At 42.3% G+C, this 16,260-nt stretch overlaps 2 protein-coding genes across 8 annotated transcripts; both read left to right on the top strand.

Annotated features, from left to right (window-relative positions):
- The first annotated feature begins 600 nt into the window (after positions 1-600).
- Positions 601-10,667, top strand: cmtr1 (cap methyltransferase 1). 2 transcript variants are annotated; one of them, XM_070987792.1, is made up of 24 exons: positions 601-799; positions 2,157-2,261; positions 2,492-2,643; positions 2,829-2,987; positions 3,203-3,295; positions 3,415-3,486; positions 3,904-3,998; positions 4,808-4,880; positions 4,990-5,188; positions 5,285-5,403; positions 5,596-5,692; positions 5,905-6,037; positions 6,477-6,656; positions 6,742-6,798; positions 6,889-6,946; positions 7,029-7,097; positions 7,396-7,527; positions 7,882-8,007; positions 8,228-8,319; positions 8,400-8,468; positions 8,725-8,772; positions 8,871-8,983; positions 9,154-9,262; positions 9,414-10,667. In XM_070987792.1, exons 2-24 carry the CDS (start codon positions 2,162-2,164, stop codon positions 9,547-9,549), a joined length of 2,481 nt encoding a protein of 826 aa, XP_070843893.1. In that variant the 5' UTR covers positions 601-799; positions 2,157-2,161; the 3' UTR covers positions 9,550-10,667. The 2 variants fall into 2 exon arrangements, with proteins under 2 accessions (XP_070843893.1, XP_070843894.1); XM_070987793.1 differs by having other exon boundaries at positions 609-1,019.
- A 1,090-nt stretch (positions 10,668-11,757) lies between these two features.
- On the top strand, positions 11,758-15,790 carry hebp2 (heme binding protein 2). 6 transcript variants are annotated; one of them, XR_011603333.1, is made up of 6 exons: positions 11,758-11,834; positions 12,114-12,215; positions 12,763-12,898; positions 13,319-13,499; positions 13,679-14,597; positions 14,681-15,170. XR_011603333.1 is itself a non-coding variant. In XM_070986993.1 (5 exons), the coding sequence occupies exons 1-5, from the start codon at positions 11,778-11,780 to the stop codon at positions 13,860-13,862; spliced, it is 660 nt and encodes a 219-aa protein (XP_070843094.1). In that variant the 5' UTR covers positions 11,766-11,777; the 3' UTR covers positions 13,863-15,790. The 6 variants fall into 6 exon arrangements, 3 of the variants coding, with proteins under 3 accessions (XP_070843094.1, XP_070843096.1, XP_070843095.1); XR_011603332.1 differs by having other exon boundaries at positions 11,772-11,834; positions 12,111-12,215; positions 13,679-14,574; XR_011603334.1 differs by having other exon boundaries at positions 11,781-11,834; positions 12,111-12,215; positions 14,681-15,175.
- Positions 15,791-16,260: the final 470 nt, after the last annotated feature.

Here is a 16,260-nt window from a genome sequence, read left to right as displayed (position 1 = left end):
CACTTAATCGCACACATAAAACAATGCAATTAAAGTTTTATGTAAATTAGTGACAGCCAATGTTATTCTTAGGCACACAACAATTTAAACTGTCTGTGTCCACATAATCCAGATTGCCACTAGTGTCTGTGGTATTTATCAGTTTAACTGAGACGACAGGCAGGATTAATTTTAGTATATGACATTTTCAACAAAAAATGCTGACAAAAACCACTAAACTAGGAACCTAGCAAACTGTGACAAGTAAAATAACAGCAGAGGAAATCCTGTATTGTTCCTGGGCAAGTAAATCATTTTTGTAATTTTGTGTATAGTCATATCATTAAGATGAACAATAAAGGTTAGTGCTCTGTCATACTTAATTTCCCCGATGTGGGATTAATAAAGTCTTATCTTTTTGACACTTTTTCTTAATTTCAATGTTATGTCACCAACAGGGAGGCATTATCTTTGTATACAACATTCATAATCATAATATGGTAATCCAAACAAGGGTTACCAATAAAACCCTGATAAATAAAATAAACGTTTGAAAATAAAACTAAAAAAAAAAACAGGCACTTTTATAGACAGCCGTGACATCACGCGCATCATTACTGCGTGTCGTCAGTTAGGAAGGACCCCTGAAGTCTCTAAAATCAGAACGCGGGCTAATGTAAACTTAAAAAAAAAATAGCATATTTATTCAAAAGTTTCCTTGCAAATAAAAATCTAACTGGGAAATCTGGGAACGTATGTGGAGTCAACGTTTAGTCGCTACAGTCTCACCACAGAAGAGTGATGTTTTTCTTCTGAGCTGGTAAAAACTAGCTGGTTAATTTAGCTAGCTAACAGCTAATGCTGCTACAGCTGCGCAGTTACGTTTCACAGAAAACACCGAAAACACTCACACTGACAGTAACCAGCCAAACCTGTTTATCTTAGCTGTGTTTCCTGCAAACATATCTTGAAGAGTGGCATGGGCAGACTTTACCAAACTCTGATAGCTGACTGGTGCTAACTACAACATAACCGCAGAGGTAACGGTTCAAATTTGCAAGAAATTTAATTTTAGTCTGTAACGTGAACGTCGCTGGTAATTGTCAACTTCTGGCAACGCGGAAGAATAACACATCGCTTGTGTTAAAACTTGTTATGTGATGTTGACTAGCCACAGTTTACGCCTCCTCTGAATGTAATGAAAGGGTTTAACCTTAATGTCCAAGATAAACCAGTTAGCTGTTAATATGCTTGGTAATGTAAAGACTTGTAGACAATAGTTTGATTTCTGATGGCTTTGCCGCTTTTTCTGCATTTGACAATACAGTACTGAAACCCTAAACATACATGTTTTGGATTGTGATTTTTTGGGGGGGAAAAACTCTCAAATCCACCTTTTCAGCTCCAGAAAATGACAAGGAAAAAGCAAGTTTGCACTTTTTCTCAATTTAGACTAAACATTCATGAGTTCAGAGCACTCCACTGTTGTGTTGCTCCCTGTTCAAATGGCTGATTACAGTTTTTATCCCCCTCTTTATGCAGATGTTATTTATATATGTTGAGCATTCATATGTGAGAAAATCTGCAGCTCAGGAGCTTTGAATTGATAATCATGTGGCCATTAAAGCAGCAACTAAGTTATTTTCATTCTCGACAGTTTTTAAAACGATCCATTAATTGTTTACTCTCTAAAGGTAAAACCTAATGCCAAATAACAATCACGATTAAACAGACTTAAGTGATGTCTTAAAATAGTTTTAAAAGCATTTTAATAAATAAAGTTTTCATTTGTAAAGTCAGCAAATGTTTGACATGTTTACTTTGTAAATGGCCATTCACTCTGTGCTTGCATGCGATTTCTAGTTAATACTTTCAGTCCATCCATTAGTCAGTGAGTTGATAAGTTGTTTAAGCTTCAGCAGTATGCATCACAAGGCTTTTGGCTGTCTCTCATTCATGCATCATTGTCGTACTTGCTGTTTGTTGTTTTTTTGAGATGTACATGAAGGTAGATTCTGCTGCCCTGATCCATTTCATCTTGTTTAAAATTACCTTCATCCATGCGTGGGTATTCCTGTCACAGTTCTTGGTTTTCTGCTGTATCCTCTGTGTGCTGTTGCACCTCATCCATCGGACAGGGTATCTTACTCTTTCCGTCTCGTCTTGCCCTGTTTCAGCCACAATGAAGAGAAGAACTGAGGCTGCGTCGACACCACTGCAGGGGACAAAGAGGCGTCGTGATGACAGCAGCTCAGATGAAGAGTCACAGTTATCCAGACAAGGTAGATGGATTAATGTTACCCCTCCAAACAATGCCTACCACAACTTTAGATAAAAATCTGACATTTTAATTGGTATAGTTGATATTGAAAACCTCTTCCCACTTTGGTGTTTGTCTAAGAAACGTCAGGTTGTTGTGGTTTTCGCCAAGGTTTGTTTGTTTGTTTACTCTGGTGTCTGCCTGCTGCTGTTTCTACCTGGTTTGTACCTGTGTGTCTCTGGTCCTTTCTAGACTCGAGCCAAAATGATTCCCTCAGTGACCAAGAGGATCACAGGGAGAGATTCTCCAGGCCCTCCGTATCATCCTTTGATGACCAAGACAGTGATACCACACAGACCCCCTCCAGTTTCTCCATGTACAACAGTGTGTCACAGAAACTCATGGTAATGAATCCAGCACTAATGCTAGATATTTAACAGCTAACTGTCTCAGAGTCTGTGTTTTAGGATTTTTGATTGTACATTTAAGCTTCTTCGATAGATCATGACATATTTACTGTAAGCATTCAGAAGACTTAGAGTTTTCTACTGTCTTTTCCTAACTCCATTATTCTCTCTTCCAACTTTAGGCCAAGATGGGCTTCCGTGAGGGTGAAGGTCTGGGGAAGTTTGGCCAGGGACGCAAAGAGATTGTGGAGGCCTCAACTCAGCGAGGGAGGAGAGGTCTCGGTCTCACGCTGCAGGGCTTTCAGGGGGAGCTCAATGTCGACTGGCGCGATGAAGCAGAGGTACACAGCAGTGAATAATAACTATGTGGTGCTTATAATGGTGTTTTCTGTAAATTATGTGAACTGTAAGTCTATTATTGAACCATCAGTTGTTTTTTTTCTCTCCTGAAAACTATTTCTCATGTGTATATCATGAAGGCCTGTTGATATGTTCTGTTGTGGCCCATCTCCTCCTGTTTTTGTCCCTTTGTCTCATTTTCTGTTGGTCTGTCCAGCCCAGTGCCATAGAGAAGGTAGAATGGTTCCCAGAATGCACCACAGAAATCCCAGATTCGGATGAGCTGAGAGACTGGATGATTCTGGGACGGGTAAATACAACTTCAGACACATGCAAAGATATGTAGCCTGCACAGTGTTCCCTCAGACCTGTCCTTTGCCTCATATGAATACATTATGTTTTTAAAGTCATGTTTTTGACTGCTGACAGAGAAAACTTAAGATTGAGGACGAGACAGAGTTTTGCACTGAAGACCTCCTGCACACTCTTCTAAGGTGCAAGGTGAGTTATAACTTCTTCTTTTTAATCCCTTTTTATTTTACTGTTTTAAATTTTTGTAAATATCTGCTTATTCTGAATCTGATGTCAGCAACATATTTCAAACAAGTTGGGACTGGAGCTACAAAACACTGAGAAAGTGGTGGAATGCTCCAAAAACACCTGTTTGGATCATTCCACAGGTAAACAGGTTCATTGGTGACAGGTGATAGTATCATGATTGGGTATGAAAGGGGCATCCTGGAAAAGCTCAGTTGTTCACAAGCGAGGATGGAGCGAGGTTCACCACTTTGTGAACACATGATTGTATAAAGGAGATTACTATATGAGCTCAGGAACACTTTGTAAAACTGATGGACCCAAATTGTGATACTGCAATGTCCCTAAGTTGTGTAACTGCTGTGTGTGTTTGATGTTCAGTCAGTATTTGATAACCTGGAGGGTGAGGAGATGAGGAGAGCACGGACACGCGCTAACCCTTACGAGATGATCAGAGGAGGCATCTTCCTCAACAGGTCAGTCTTTAGGTAGTAAAAACAGTAATGGACAAATAATTCTGTATAAGTCATTTGCTTTTTTGAGGTTTTATCAACTTAATTACTTTGCACAAATGAATAAATGCAATTCATGATTAATGCCAGTGTTTTCTCTGTCAGTAACAGACCTGCCAACCTGCTGGTACGACTCGCCCCTCTAAACTACGCAAAAAGCTGTGGACATGTGAGTTCTGTGGCAAATGTGCACGTGTGGTACTCATGTCTGACAACACGATACAGCAGCATGGTGAAGCAGTTTCAGCCAATCATTGTAGAAAAGCGGAGAATAGCGAGTCTGCTGAACCTATAGCGTAACATCCCCGCCCCCCTCCTCCCTGCCCAGTACGTTCAGTTCACGTTCGCCCAAAATATGAACGAGCTATCGTTGAACTATCGTTCAATGAACGCGTTCAGGCACAACACTGGTGTTGTCAGACATGAGTACCGCAGGTGCACGTTTGGCACAGAACTCACATGTCCACAGCTTTTTGCATAGTTTAAAGGGGCGAGTCGTACCAGCGTATTTAGATGTCAAATTGCGTACCTGCTACGCAAAATGCATACAAGTTGGCAGGTCTGAGGTTGGCAGATCTGCAGTAATACAAGCTATAATGGATTTTTGTATATTATATTGCATATAATTACTGATTTTAATACCTTGGTTATACTGTATTCCCATTCCTTGTAGTTAATTTTGGATAAATGCTTACAGCTGTGTACTAGTTCTCTGTAGTGTGACAACCATTTAAAGATGGTGACAAGTTGTATTGCTTTCTTACTGTATCTAGAGCTGCTATGAAAATGTCCAACATTGACCACTGCTTCGACAATATGTTCACCAACCCAAAGGATTCACAAGGGGTGAGTTGGTCAGAGTAACAGCCGGTATGTGTTGCACTGAACTTTTGTTGGCTCAGCACACACAGGCCCATAGAAACAGATGGTGAGACAAACCTCTCTCATTATGTAGAAACCTCTGACTAAGGACCGCGAGGGCGAACTTCTGTACTTCGGTGACGTCTGTGCAGGTCCTGGGGGCTTTTCAGAGTACATATTGTGGAAGAGGCGTTGGCATGCCAAGGGGTTTGGCATGACGCTGAAAGGACCCTGTGACTTCAAACTGGAAGATTTCTACGCAGCGCCGAGCGAGCTGTTTGAGCCTTACTACGGTAGGTGCATGCACATCACGTTCAGGGGAGAATGGAAGCTGGTCATGTCTCAGGTGATGAATGATTCAGGCGAAGCTTGACCTCTGTGTCTCCCAGGTGAGGGAGGGGTGGATGGGGACGGCGACATCACACGGCCAGAAAACATAACTGCCTTCCGAAACTTTGTCCTGGAGAGTACAGAAAAAAGAGGGCTGCACTTCCTCATGGCAGATGGGGTGAGACTATTTCATCATTTCTGTCCTGCAGACTATATTTGTAGCTACCCTTCTGCTTCAAAGCATGCAAAAATGTAAAATTTACACATCAAACAGAGGATGAGGTCACACATTCCTGCTCTTGGTCAGATTTTCATCTTTTTGTTGAGTGATTGGATCACGTTTGGTTTTAATGACTCTGGTCTCTGTTAGGGTTTCTCTGTGGAAGGCCAGGAAAACATCCAGGAGATCCTGAGCAAACAGCTGCTGCTCTGCCAGTTCCTCACGGCCCTCTCTACGATCAGGACAGGTATGTGCATGCTGTACATGTGCATGAAGCGGTGAGTCTCTGAAGTAATCTGAAGTAATCTGCAAACCCGCAAAGCGGACCGCTCCTGATGTCCTAAAGATACTGTAAACCAATGAAAACATTTCTGTTCAGCCTTCATATACCTGCAGTATTCATGTCTGTATTTGGGTTTGTATCAGCCGACTTTACAGTGGTATGTTTGTCTTCTCCAGGTGGTCACTTTGTCTGTAAGACCTTTGACCTCTTCACTCCCTTCAGTGTGGGTTTGGTCTACCTGCTCTACCTCTGCTTCGACCGGATCTCTCTCTTCAAACCTGTCACCAGCAGGCCCGCCAACTCTGAGAGGTGGGGCTCTGTGTGTGTGTGTGTGTGTGTGTGTGTGTGTGTGTGTGTGTGTGTGTGTGTGTGTGTGTGTGTGTGTGTGTGTGTGTATGTGTGTGTGTTTGCTTGCTTCATTTTAATATTTCAGTGCCGTTTGTGTAAAGCCACACAACATGTCGCACGGTCATGCAGCATGTTTGGCTGTCAGTCTTCAGGACGTCATTGGATCCCATGTTGGATCATCTGGTTCATTTAGCCTCGGGGGGGTGTGCAGACTGAAAACAGTAAAAGATGTGTCACTTCCTGTTTTTCTTAACAATTAACCAAACTTAAAATTACAATCAGGTTGCCTGTGCAGCGTCTCAATTAGAGGAAATGGGACCATCACTCTGTTATGGATCCAATCTTTGATTAAGACTGAGAAGAGATATCTAAATCTCCTCCCATTCATCACCACCCACAGGTACATTGTGTGTCGTGGTCTGAAACCCGGTTCAGACGCCGTCAGGGAATACATGTTCAGAGTGAACCTGAAACTGAACCAACTGAAGAGCTCAGACAACGACGTCACGGATGTGGTCCCCCTGAGCATCATCAAGGAAGACCCCGACTTCTACCAGTTTATGATTAACTCCAATGAGAGGTAGAGACTCACAATATTCACAAAGGCCTTCAGCTCCTCATGTCAAATTGAGTGACTTACAGACATTTCTAAACTCTCATTGCAGCCACTGTGTAGTCCAGATCAAGGCCTTGGCAAAGATCCACGCCTACGTCATTGACCCGTGAGTCTCCTCTCTTGTACTTTGTGCATTTATGTCTGTTGCAGTGCAGCCTTGTGTGATATGTAACTGACTGTGTTTTTGTTTCTCTAGATCCCTTTCAGAGCCAAAGCAAGCAGACATCAGGAAGGAGTGTCTGAAACTTTGGGGGGTGAGTGGAGAAATTGCGATACATCTGTTACATTGACGTTGGAGTAAAACAGAACTAAAATCCATTTTCTGTCCATTTCCAGGTCCCTGACAAGGCCAGAGTCACTCCTGCTTCCTCAGACCCGAAGTCCAAATTCTACGAGCTGGTTAAGGTCAGCTGATAAATCTGGGATTAAAGAAACCTACTGGGAATAATGCAGTGCTGATAAATGTGTCTGTTTTTCCACTTGTTAATAATGAAAGTAAAATACAGTTAAGCATCTTTGTGCAGATTGGTTAAGCCTGAATATTTCCCAGAGGTAGTGGTCCAAAATCTGATTGTAAAGCAAATGTTATATATTTAGTTGGGCTGTTCAACTATGTCCTATGAGACACTGTTGGCACTGGGCCGGTTTTAAATGTGCCTCCGTATCCGTCTTCCTGCCTCTCTTTACACCCGCTGCACCTCAGAATTCAGACGTGGAGTCTTTCCAGTGTAAACTCACACCTCTTAACTCCAGCACAATCGAGAAGCTGCGTCATATCCTGGACCACAGGTGCATCGTGGGAGGTGGAGAGCAGATCTTCCTCCTGGCGCTGGGGGTGAGTCGTGAGATCTTGAACTTGTGTTGCGTCACACTGCGCTGTAGATATGTGTTTTTCACACATGCACCATCCTCTTCTTTTAAAGCCACATTTGATGTCAGATAGCAGCTGTTTATGCACTCTGGCCAGTGTCATCAAATTCAGCTGTTTTATGTGTATGATTGTTCAGGATAAGACGAAAATACAGAGCAGCTAGGTCAAAATATTCATCCCTAGTGCTTTTATTCTCTATCTAGAGGGCTAGCTGTGACCAGAGAGGCTTTACTGCTTTTTTACAACACATGGTGGCCTGTGATTGAACCTGCTTTCATCTTTTTATCTTATCTCTCCGTTTCCCCTTGGCATGTGTAGAAGTCTCAGATATACACGTGGGATGGGAAGATGCCTGTGCGCTGGAGGAAACTGGAGAATTTCAAGCTGGAACTGCCAAGAGATACACTTCTCAGTGTGGAGATTGTCCAAGAGCTGAAGGGCGAGGTGAGAGGAGGGCCTGGATAGATGAGGTGCCAAATGGATGAAATATGGGAGCCTGTATCTGAGCCTCTTTAAACTTGGCTCCATTTCTGTTAACACTGAGATAATGACAGTTGTTCTCGCTGGATGATGTCCGCTTGTGTCGTGCTTTCCCATGGAGTTTGTGGTTACTATGTGGTTGCTATGGTTTTACGTATATAAATACAGAATATTTGGTCCTCAGGGCAAAGCTCAGCGGAGAATCAACGCAGTTCACGTAATGGATGCACTCGTACTGAACGGCACTGACGTCAGAGATAAGCACTTCAACCAAAGGTAGGACAGCGTCGCCTGTATCATTGTGCTTGCGCTTTTAGTAATTTTCTGTAGTTTACTAATTAATGCCTGTTTTCCAGGATCCAGATGGCTGAGAAGTTTGTGAAGGCAGTGGCCAAACCCAGCAGACCAGACATGAACCCTATCAGGTATCAATTTGAATGAATTGAACTGTTCTGAATGTGGCTGTGTGATGGATCTTCTACACTTTTATAATACCACATATACAAATATTGAATCTAAGACATGTATAAGCATGAACAACGCTGACTAGGTTTTTTTTTACTCTTAATTGGTTGATTGACCTTGATTGAAAAACCGCAAGACACAAATTATTATTCAAGACGAGCATTTTCATATGTCTAAAAAGCTTGTGTTCGATGTATCTTTTCTTTTCCCAAACAGAGTGAAGGAGGTTTACAGGCTGGAGGAAATGGAGAAGATCTTTGTTCGGTATGACAGGACGACTGTCCAGTACTCAGCATGATCTCTGAAATATCAGCTCAAGTGTCTTATGATTTCTCCTATTTTCTCTTCTTTTCTTCATCCAGACTAGAGATGAAGGTGACAAAGAGTTCGGGAGGAGTCCCGCGTCTGTCCTACACCGGCAGAGACGACCGACACTTCCTTCCCACAGGCCTTTACATCATTAAGACTGTTAATGGTATGTGTACTGTATGTGCTCTTTGTCTAAAGATGACACTTCGATTTGTTTGACCTGCGTCAGGGCCTCAACAGTCCAGAGGATAAAGCACTTTGGAGTATTTGTATAGTCAAGAACTGTTAAATGTGTTAAAAATGTGCAAACATGTCTCCTCCCTCTCCATCCCTCAGAGCCGTGGACGATGGCATACAGTAAAAACTCCAAGAAGAAGTTCTTCTTTAATAAGATAACCAAGGAATCCACCTATGAAATGCCCCCCAACTCTGCTGCCCCCTTCCAGTACGTACCGTCTTCTGTATCCACATTGAGCCAGTTTATATTTGATTTAATCAGGTGAATCAGTCAGCTCTGTCATGCAGATAATAGAAAAGGTAACAGCAGCTGAGGTGATCTGATGAATGAGCAGTGTCCTCTCTTTGTCTGTCCTCAGTGTTTGCCACTCGGAGCGGCTCTTCTGGGCCTGGGTGGATGGGGTCATAGTCCATGATTCTCAGACACGGATGGACCCCGAGAAACTGTCCAAAGATTATGTTTTGTCCTTCGTCCACCAGAATTACCAGCCATGAGACACTCACAGAGCTCCAGAGCTTCACTAGCTGCTACCTGCAGAATGCACTAACTTATGGAGGATGAAGAGCCTTCGCAATGGTTTCACACGATGCCTCAGCTGATATTTATTTTGACATTAAAAGAGGGATTCATAAAATAAATCTACCAATACATTGATTGACGCTGTCATGTATATTTAATGAAACTTTAAAAGTTACGTTTTTATTCATCCCTGCTTTTATTGTCCAGTTAAATATCAGTTTATAAGCTGCTTTATAACCATTGCCAAGATGCTCTTGTTCCTCCGTATCATGTCACTCAGAGAAATGATTAGCAGCTCGTCAGTGGAGCTCTGGGGCCAAAGCGTTGAACTGTTTGCTGCTATTTCTAGCAGTGACATTTGAACTCTGTAAGCAACGGACGTTTGACAAACCGCTCTCTTTCTGCCTTTTCCACTGCCCTTGGCTCTATGAATTGTAATGAATAAGACTCCTCATAGGACAATACGGAGACAATACGCTGCTGCTGTCTCTACATTGGATTGCATGTCCCTGTAGATGAAAGTTTTCCAGTTCCTCGTCCATACAAAGCTTGTGCGTGCGTGTGTGTGTGTGCATACATCACAAGAACGACGCATCTACAATCTGGATAATGTTAGAGTTACAATTGCTAAACTATGCATCTGTAAACACAGCCTGGCTTGCCTCGCTCTACACCTGCTGGAAATATACCTGCTCCTCTCCTGGTCTCAGTGGAGACCAGCGTCTGTTTCTCCTTGCACTCACCCCAACAGTCCCCTGGTTGTCACACCTGCAAAACTGCAGCGTAATTACAACAAACACCTTAATCTTGCTCAGTTACAGATGTAGCTGCTGTTTCCCATTCAAACCTGGTCCATCACATTATGTGCGTGCGTGTGTGTGAGTGTTAAGCATTTGGATGGTGTCCTGAGAGGTTTAAAGTTGTTTCTACTCCGACACCTCTTTGTGATTGTGCCTCATTTTGCCCAGACTGTGTGTTTCTTAAATGCTGCAAATGAGTTATTTTTGTTCTTGTAAAGTTAGCTATCGGTCCCTTTGATGTAAATAATAATAATGTAGTGAATAAAGGGGAGTTGCTCTTCTGAGAAATAACTTTCAGCTGCCTGCTGGGGTTTGATTTAGACTTCACACTGAACGATAATAACCATGGCTGGATAAAGCTGTTTGGAGGCCCCTGCTGCCTTCAAGTTCCCATCAAATACAGTGCACAGAGCACACTGCAGATGGCAACATCATTATATTTTACAGAGATCAGAAACCCAGCAGTGCTCCTGTGCTGGAACACTCCCTGCCCCAGGCTGTCTGTGTGTCTGCTAGTTTGTGATAAACACACTTTTATTTGTGAAAATGCACCATGTGAGCACAGTATAATCAAGTGTAAGAGATAGATTTTGATACAGGAACACAAATGACCTGATAGCATGCAGGTTATACTGTTCTTCAGCGATTCACATTCATAAACAAATATACAAGTAATTGAATATCCAAAAGCAGCTGACACACCTCGGCCTGTTTCCCGTTTAGCCATGAAAACCCTAATTTATATTAAAACCAACAGCCCATTCGGTATTTTTCACTATACTAGCCATTGATAAATATTTAAAAGAAGACAAAGAAATTCCAATAGTGAAGTTCACCGCGTATTGTAAATTTACTGGAAGCATTTAACTTCCTGTTGTCTCCCGCTGCCGGAAGTAGTCAAACACATTCCCCCTAAAATGGTCAAATCTCAGTAAACTTTGATATTTGTATGGATTAAACAAATGAGTTATAACGTGCTAATTAGTTGGCTTTATTTAGAAGTGTTCGTACTGTACTGTATTTTGTTACTTAAAAAAAAAAAAGAACCAGTAGCTGTTTAACCGTTTCCAACCTCTATGCTAAGCTAAACTAAGCTACACTAAGCTAACCGGCTGCAGTTTCGTAACGTTATTTTGCCCACACTTAATTTTTGCCACTTTTACATGTTTGTGGCGACATTTGAATTTGTAATTGCTATCACTTAGCCGTATATTCTCCTCCATTTTATTGTATTAATGTTGAGAAGCCCAAACACGCTCAGACTCATTTTAAAACGGAGACCAAAATTGAACTTTTCTACTTTATTTACTCACTGGCGTCGATATTAGAGATCGGGACTCTTATTTTGAAATTCACTCGCTCAGCCAATCACATTTCAGGTTTATGTAACCGGAAGCGATGTTATGAAAACAAACGCTCTCCTCGCACTGATACCAGGGTCCAAACGCGTCAGTCTACAGGTAATTATGTCTTTCTCTCTGTTCCTATGCAGTAACTTTACAACTTGCACAACACGTTATGTCAGGCGTTGAAGGATTACTTAGCCAAATACGAATTATCATATTGATTGAATATGTATTTGTACAAGTGTTTCATAAGCCAAGATGCGTTTGGATACATAACTAGCCTCACGTGACTTGATGTGACAGGTTATGTAGAAACATAAGGTTTGATATTGCCTAACTCTGCATGCGATGCATTGCAGTGAGTTGAGTTTGTCGATATTGTACTTTAAGAAGACAGCTTTGGGCACCGTCAGACCAGCCATGCTGAAGGCTGTGGGACAAGCTCTGTTCTCCAGTGGACTGCAGAATCCTCCGTTCACACCGGAGGAGAAACAGGTAAGAATTTCCCAGATTACTCGTGTAAAAAGGACAGTAAACCTTTGGCCTGATGGTGGTGGCTCTGTTTATCACACCGCCTTGTGACAGGAGTTGTGCCAAACTGTCCCTCATCTCAGCTGTGAGGATTCGTTGTCTGTTTTTATATCACCAGAAATGAAATATTTGGAGGTTTTGAGCTGATAATGGGTCATAATGTTCAAGGATGTCACCTTGAACATTAGCAATTTAGGATTTTTCAAAGCTTTCTGTGTGCTGAAAGAATTAGTTTATTGGCCAATTAACTGTTCATTAAGGTCACACATTAAGGTTAAGTGTCAGACATTTGCAGGTTCAAGCTTCTCCACTGTGAGAAACTTTATTTTATGTCACTTTAAAATGAGTGTCTTTGGGGCTTATGGTTGACCAAAAGTTTGCAGAAGTCACTTTGGGATATTGTGATGCTAGATCATAGAAATTTCTGACATTTCTTAATTAATTTAATATTGGTACAAATAATCAGCAGAAGGTTTTCTTACGTGTGTGTGCATGAATGCGCTTTTTGCAGGGACAAGACTATGAGATTCGCACCTATCACGCCACTAAATGGGTGAGCACCACTCGGAGTGGGATGCAGTGGGATGATGCCATGAAAACTGGCTTCGGCAGGCTCTTCAACTACATTCAAGGCAACAATCACAACAGTGAGTTTCGTCAGTACTGCTCCCAGAATGCCACATGGATGTACGGTGACGTGCCGGAAAAGGGCCTGTAATGTTCCTTCTTTGGTTGAGACTTTGTCAGTGTTGAGGTGCGTCTGAGGCTTTTATTTTGTGGTGTTGAAGCTCGATTAAACACAATCAGTCGAGTCGATGAATAAATGCAAGAGTCGATGAAACAGTGCACTTTAGTTCTTGCTCAGCACTTTGCTCAGCGCCGCTGCCTTTGTCTTACTCAGCAGTTTGCAGCCGCATTAGTTATGAGAACATATATTGTTTGTGCTCTTGAGGTCTGCAGCGTGAGGAGAGTGTGATCGGTAAACCTGGTGTTTAATCCCCACATCTGCCACATGTCGTGTTTCCATTTGTTTTTCTTTTCTGAACATTTGTCTCCTTGTTCCTCAGAGGTGAAGGTGGAGATGACGGCCCCTGTGTCGTGCCGCGTGGACCCTGGAGCCGGTCCTGCATGTGAATCCCAGTTCACTATTTCCTTCTACATCCCAGAGGAGCATCAGGCCAATCCGCCAGAGCCGAAGGACCCGGAGGTGTTTGTGGAGCACAGGAAAGAGTTCACAGCTTATGTCAGGTAGAGTACAACTCGTTATCAATTCAATCCCTAATTCAAGGTGATGCTGTGTGAAAGTATCAAAATGAACACTTTATATTTATGCTTACTGCCTTTTTTTTTTACTAAATAGCTTCACATATCAGAACAAAAAAGAACAGAACTGCTAAAATAATGACTTTGAATCTGTCGTCTTCCAGGACGTACGGCGGTTTCTCCAGTGAGAAAATTAAGCGCGAGGAGCTCCTGAAACTTGTGGAAAGCCTGCAGAGAGACGGAGTCCAATTCGTCGACAAGCCGTTCTACACAGCCGGGTACAACAGCCCCTTCAAACTGACCAACCGCAGGAACGAGGTCTGGATCCTGAAGAAGGCGCCCGAGTAGGAAGTTTAAAGGTCACGCAACACTCACTGCCCACTAAAACTAAAACAGCCACAAAAGAAGTTTACATGATCTTCTGATAACACTTGATGGATTTGTTGGACAGAAGAATGTGAAAAGAAATCATAGCTATTATAGAATTTTGATGGATGAAATGGAAGCTTTAAATACCAGCTTTTCTCTTTGCTTAATTTCCTTTGACTTCAAGTTACTGAATGACAGTCTTGATAAAGAGCATGCTGCAAGAGGTCATCATGACCAAATAGAACAAGAGGAGGACAGTGGGACAATGTGTCCAGCAGGTGGAGCCAAATAGCCAGGGAGTGCTGTCGCTCCTTTGGTGCATCTTTTTTTCCACTGAAACCACAAGTGCCACCTCCTTTCTAACAAGTGACTCAACACACACTCATTTTCAGCTTTTCTTTTGCACATGTAGCTCATTGCTATTCATTCAGTGATACTTAAAGATGGAAAAAAAACATGTGAAATTTCAATAATGTGATAATTCTGTTTGTTTTCGCCTAAACCTTAATATAAAAAGACTGTGTGCAGAAAAAAAGGGAAAAACACAGAAGTCTAGTGAATTGAGCATCCTGCTAAAGATTTCTTTTAGGACACCATTTCCTCTCTGTGTCATGGCTGCTCAGACCCACCTGAGGAAGGGATCCTTCTGTGCCCCAGGAGGAGCCACCAGTAACACTTTCAATGCACAAATGTGCGTTGTAGCTTTGTTTCAAGGTGAACTTGAGAAAATGTGAACCCATCATTTAAAGTTGTAGGTCACCTGAAAAGTCTGACAGCAGGTTTTTTTCTCTTGTCAGTCAGTGGTCGAGCTGTGAAGGTGACAAAACACCTGCCTGGCACACTGTCTGATCCCAGACCTGACACACTGTCGCCGCCGTCACACTCATTGTGACGAAGGACTGAATCACAGTGAATCTGGACCAGTCATTCGTGCATCACTGAAGCATCAGAATAAAACATAGCTCTGATGATTTAATGTGCAGTTACCTGCCTGTGGGCTTGAAGCTCAGTTTTACCCACGTTTTTGGCACTTGGTGCATTCGCAAAGAGTGACATTTACAGGCCAACATAACCATTGAGCCGCGTTTGTTTTATACATTAAATCATATTACTCATCACCTACAGCTCATGATGCTTTTGAAACTGTTTTTAAAGAAACGATGCTACATGATACTTAATAAGGGAGCAACGACTTGATCTCAGAATCATGTAAGATATTTCTTACCTCTAAATGATGTTTAAGAATGTAAAATGTATTATCATCAATAATAAATCTAACTCAGCATCAAATGATTGATTATTCTGATCATTTATTAACTCCATCTGCACTGTGTAATTATCTTTTTGTCATGTCCCGTAGCATGATGGGATTTGTTAATGCGGTTTGAATGACAAACGTCAGACAGCCTTGCTGTGAGGTCTTCATCTGATCCACACTCTGACGGTGTGACCTTTCATCAGCCCGATGAAATGCTCGCCACAGTCCACGCCGCCCTTTGTCCTCCCTCACCTTCCCCTCTCTCGCTCCCCCGTCGTCGGGCTCACGTCTGCTGAGTCATTCGTTTTATTTGTGGCAGAATTGTTCCCAATATCATGTTCAGACACTCAGCAGAAATGACGTCTTTTTTTTATCCCTTGCACGCACGCACGCACACACACACTGAGTCTTCGCCTGTTGTTCACCAGTCGGATCGATCTCATTGGCTGTGCTCAGTGAGGCGGAACACTGCTGCGGATAGGAAATGTATAATGAGGCTCACTGTATGTTCTCCGTGTTTTAAGATTATCTATGCCCTCCAGCCTGGCGGAGGCCTCCGGTCAGGATCCAGCCGATGTGCACGACGTGTAAAAATACTTCCATGACAAAACTCATTTTCTGGTGACAGAAATTAAAGAGCACATTTTTTAAAAACACGATCAAGTATTTTTATGATTTCATGAAGTTACCAGTTATTCCCACATCCTACTTTGCCATTTAGGTGGAGTTAACTGCCACAGCAGTAGGTGTCAGTAGGCGTGTGAGATAACTCGACTGTTCTCCAAAACAGGTTTTTGCATTAGTTTAATTTCATTCAGGCTGCCTTCAGTTTAGTGCACTATTAAGATCAGGGCTGCAACAAGTGATCAATCAAGGATTTTCTGAATTCATCGATTAATTCTGTAGTTTATGAAATGTCTAAAAGTAGAAATGTTCACCCTTACACTGTATCTTGTGAATACAACACCTCCCATGAGCGAGTTGGAGCGTCCCTAAACGCACCAACAGGGAGACGTTTCAGCACAGTCCTTTTTCCAGCTGCTTTCTCATCCAAAGTAAGCAAATGTGAATAAAATGTCGTGCAATAGTAAACTCGAGTCTCTGCAGGTTGATGCTCAC

This window comes from Chaetodon trifascialis, chromosome 19 (assembly GCF_039877785.1).
Source record: "Chaetodon trifascialis isolate fChaTrf1 chromosome 19, fChaTrf1.hap1, whole genome shotgun sequence".
Taxonomy (NCBI): domain Eukaryota; kingdom Metazoa; phylum Chordata; class Actinopteri; order Chaetodontiformes; family Chaetodontidae; genus Chaetodon; species Chaetodon trifascialis.
This window is presented reverse-complemented; position numbering and strand designations above follow the sequence as displayed.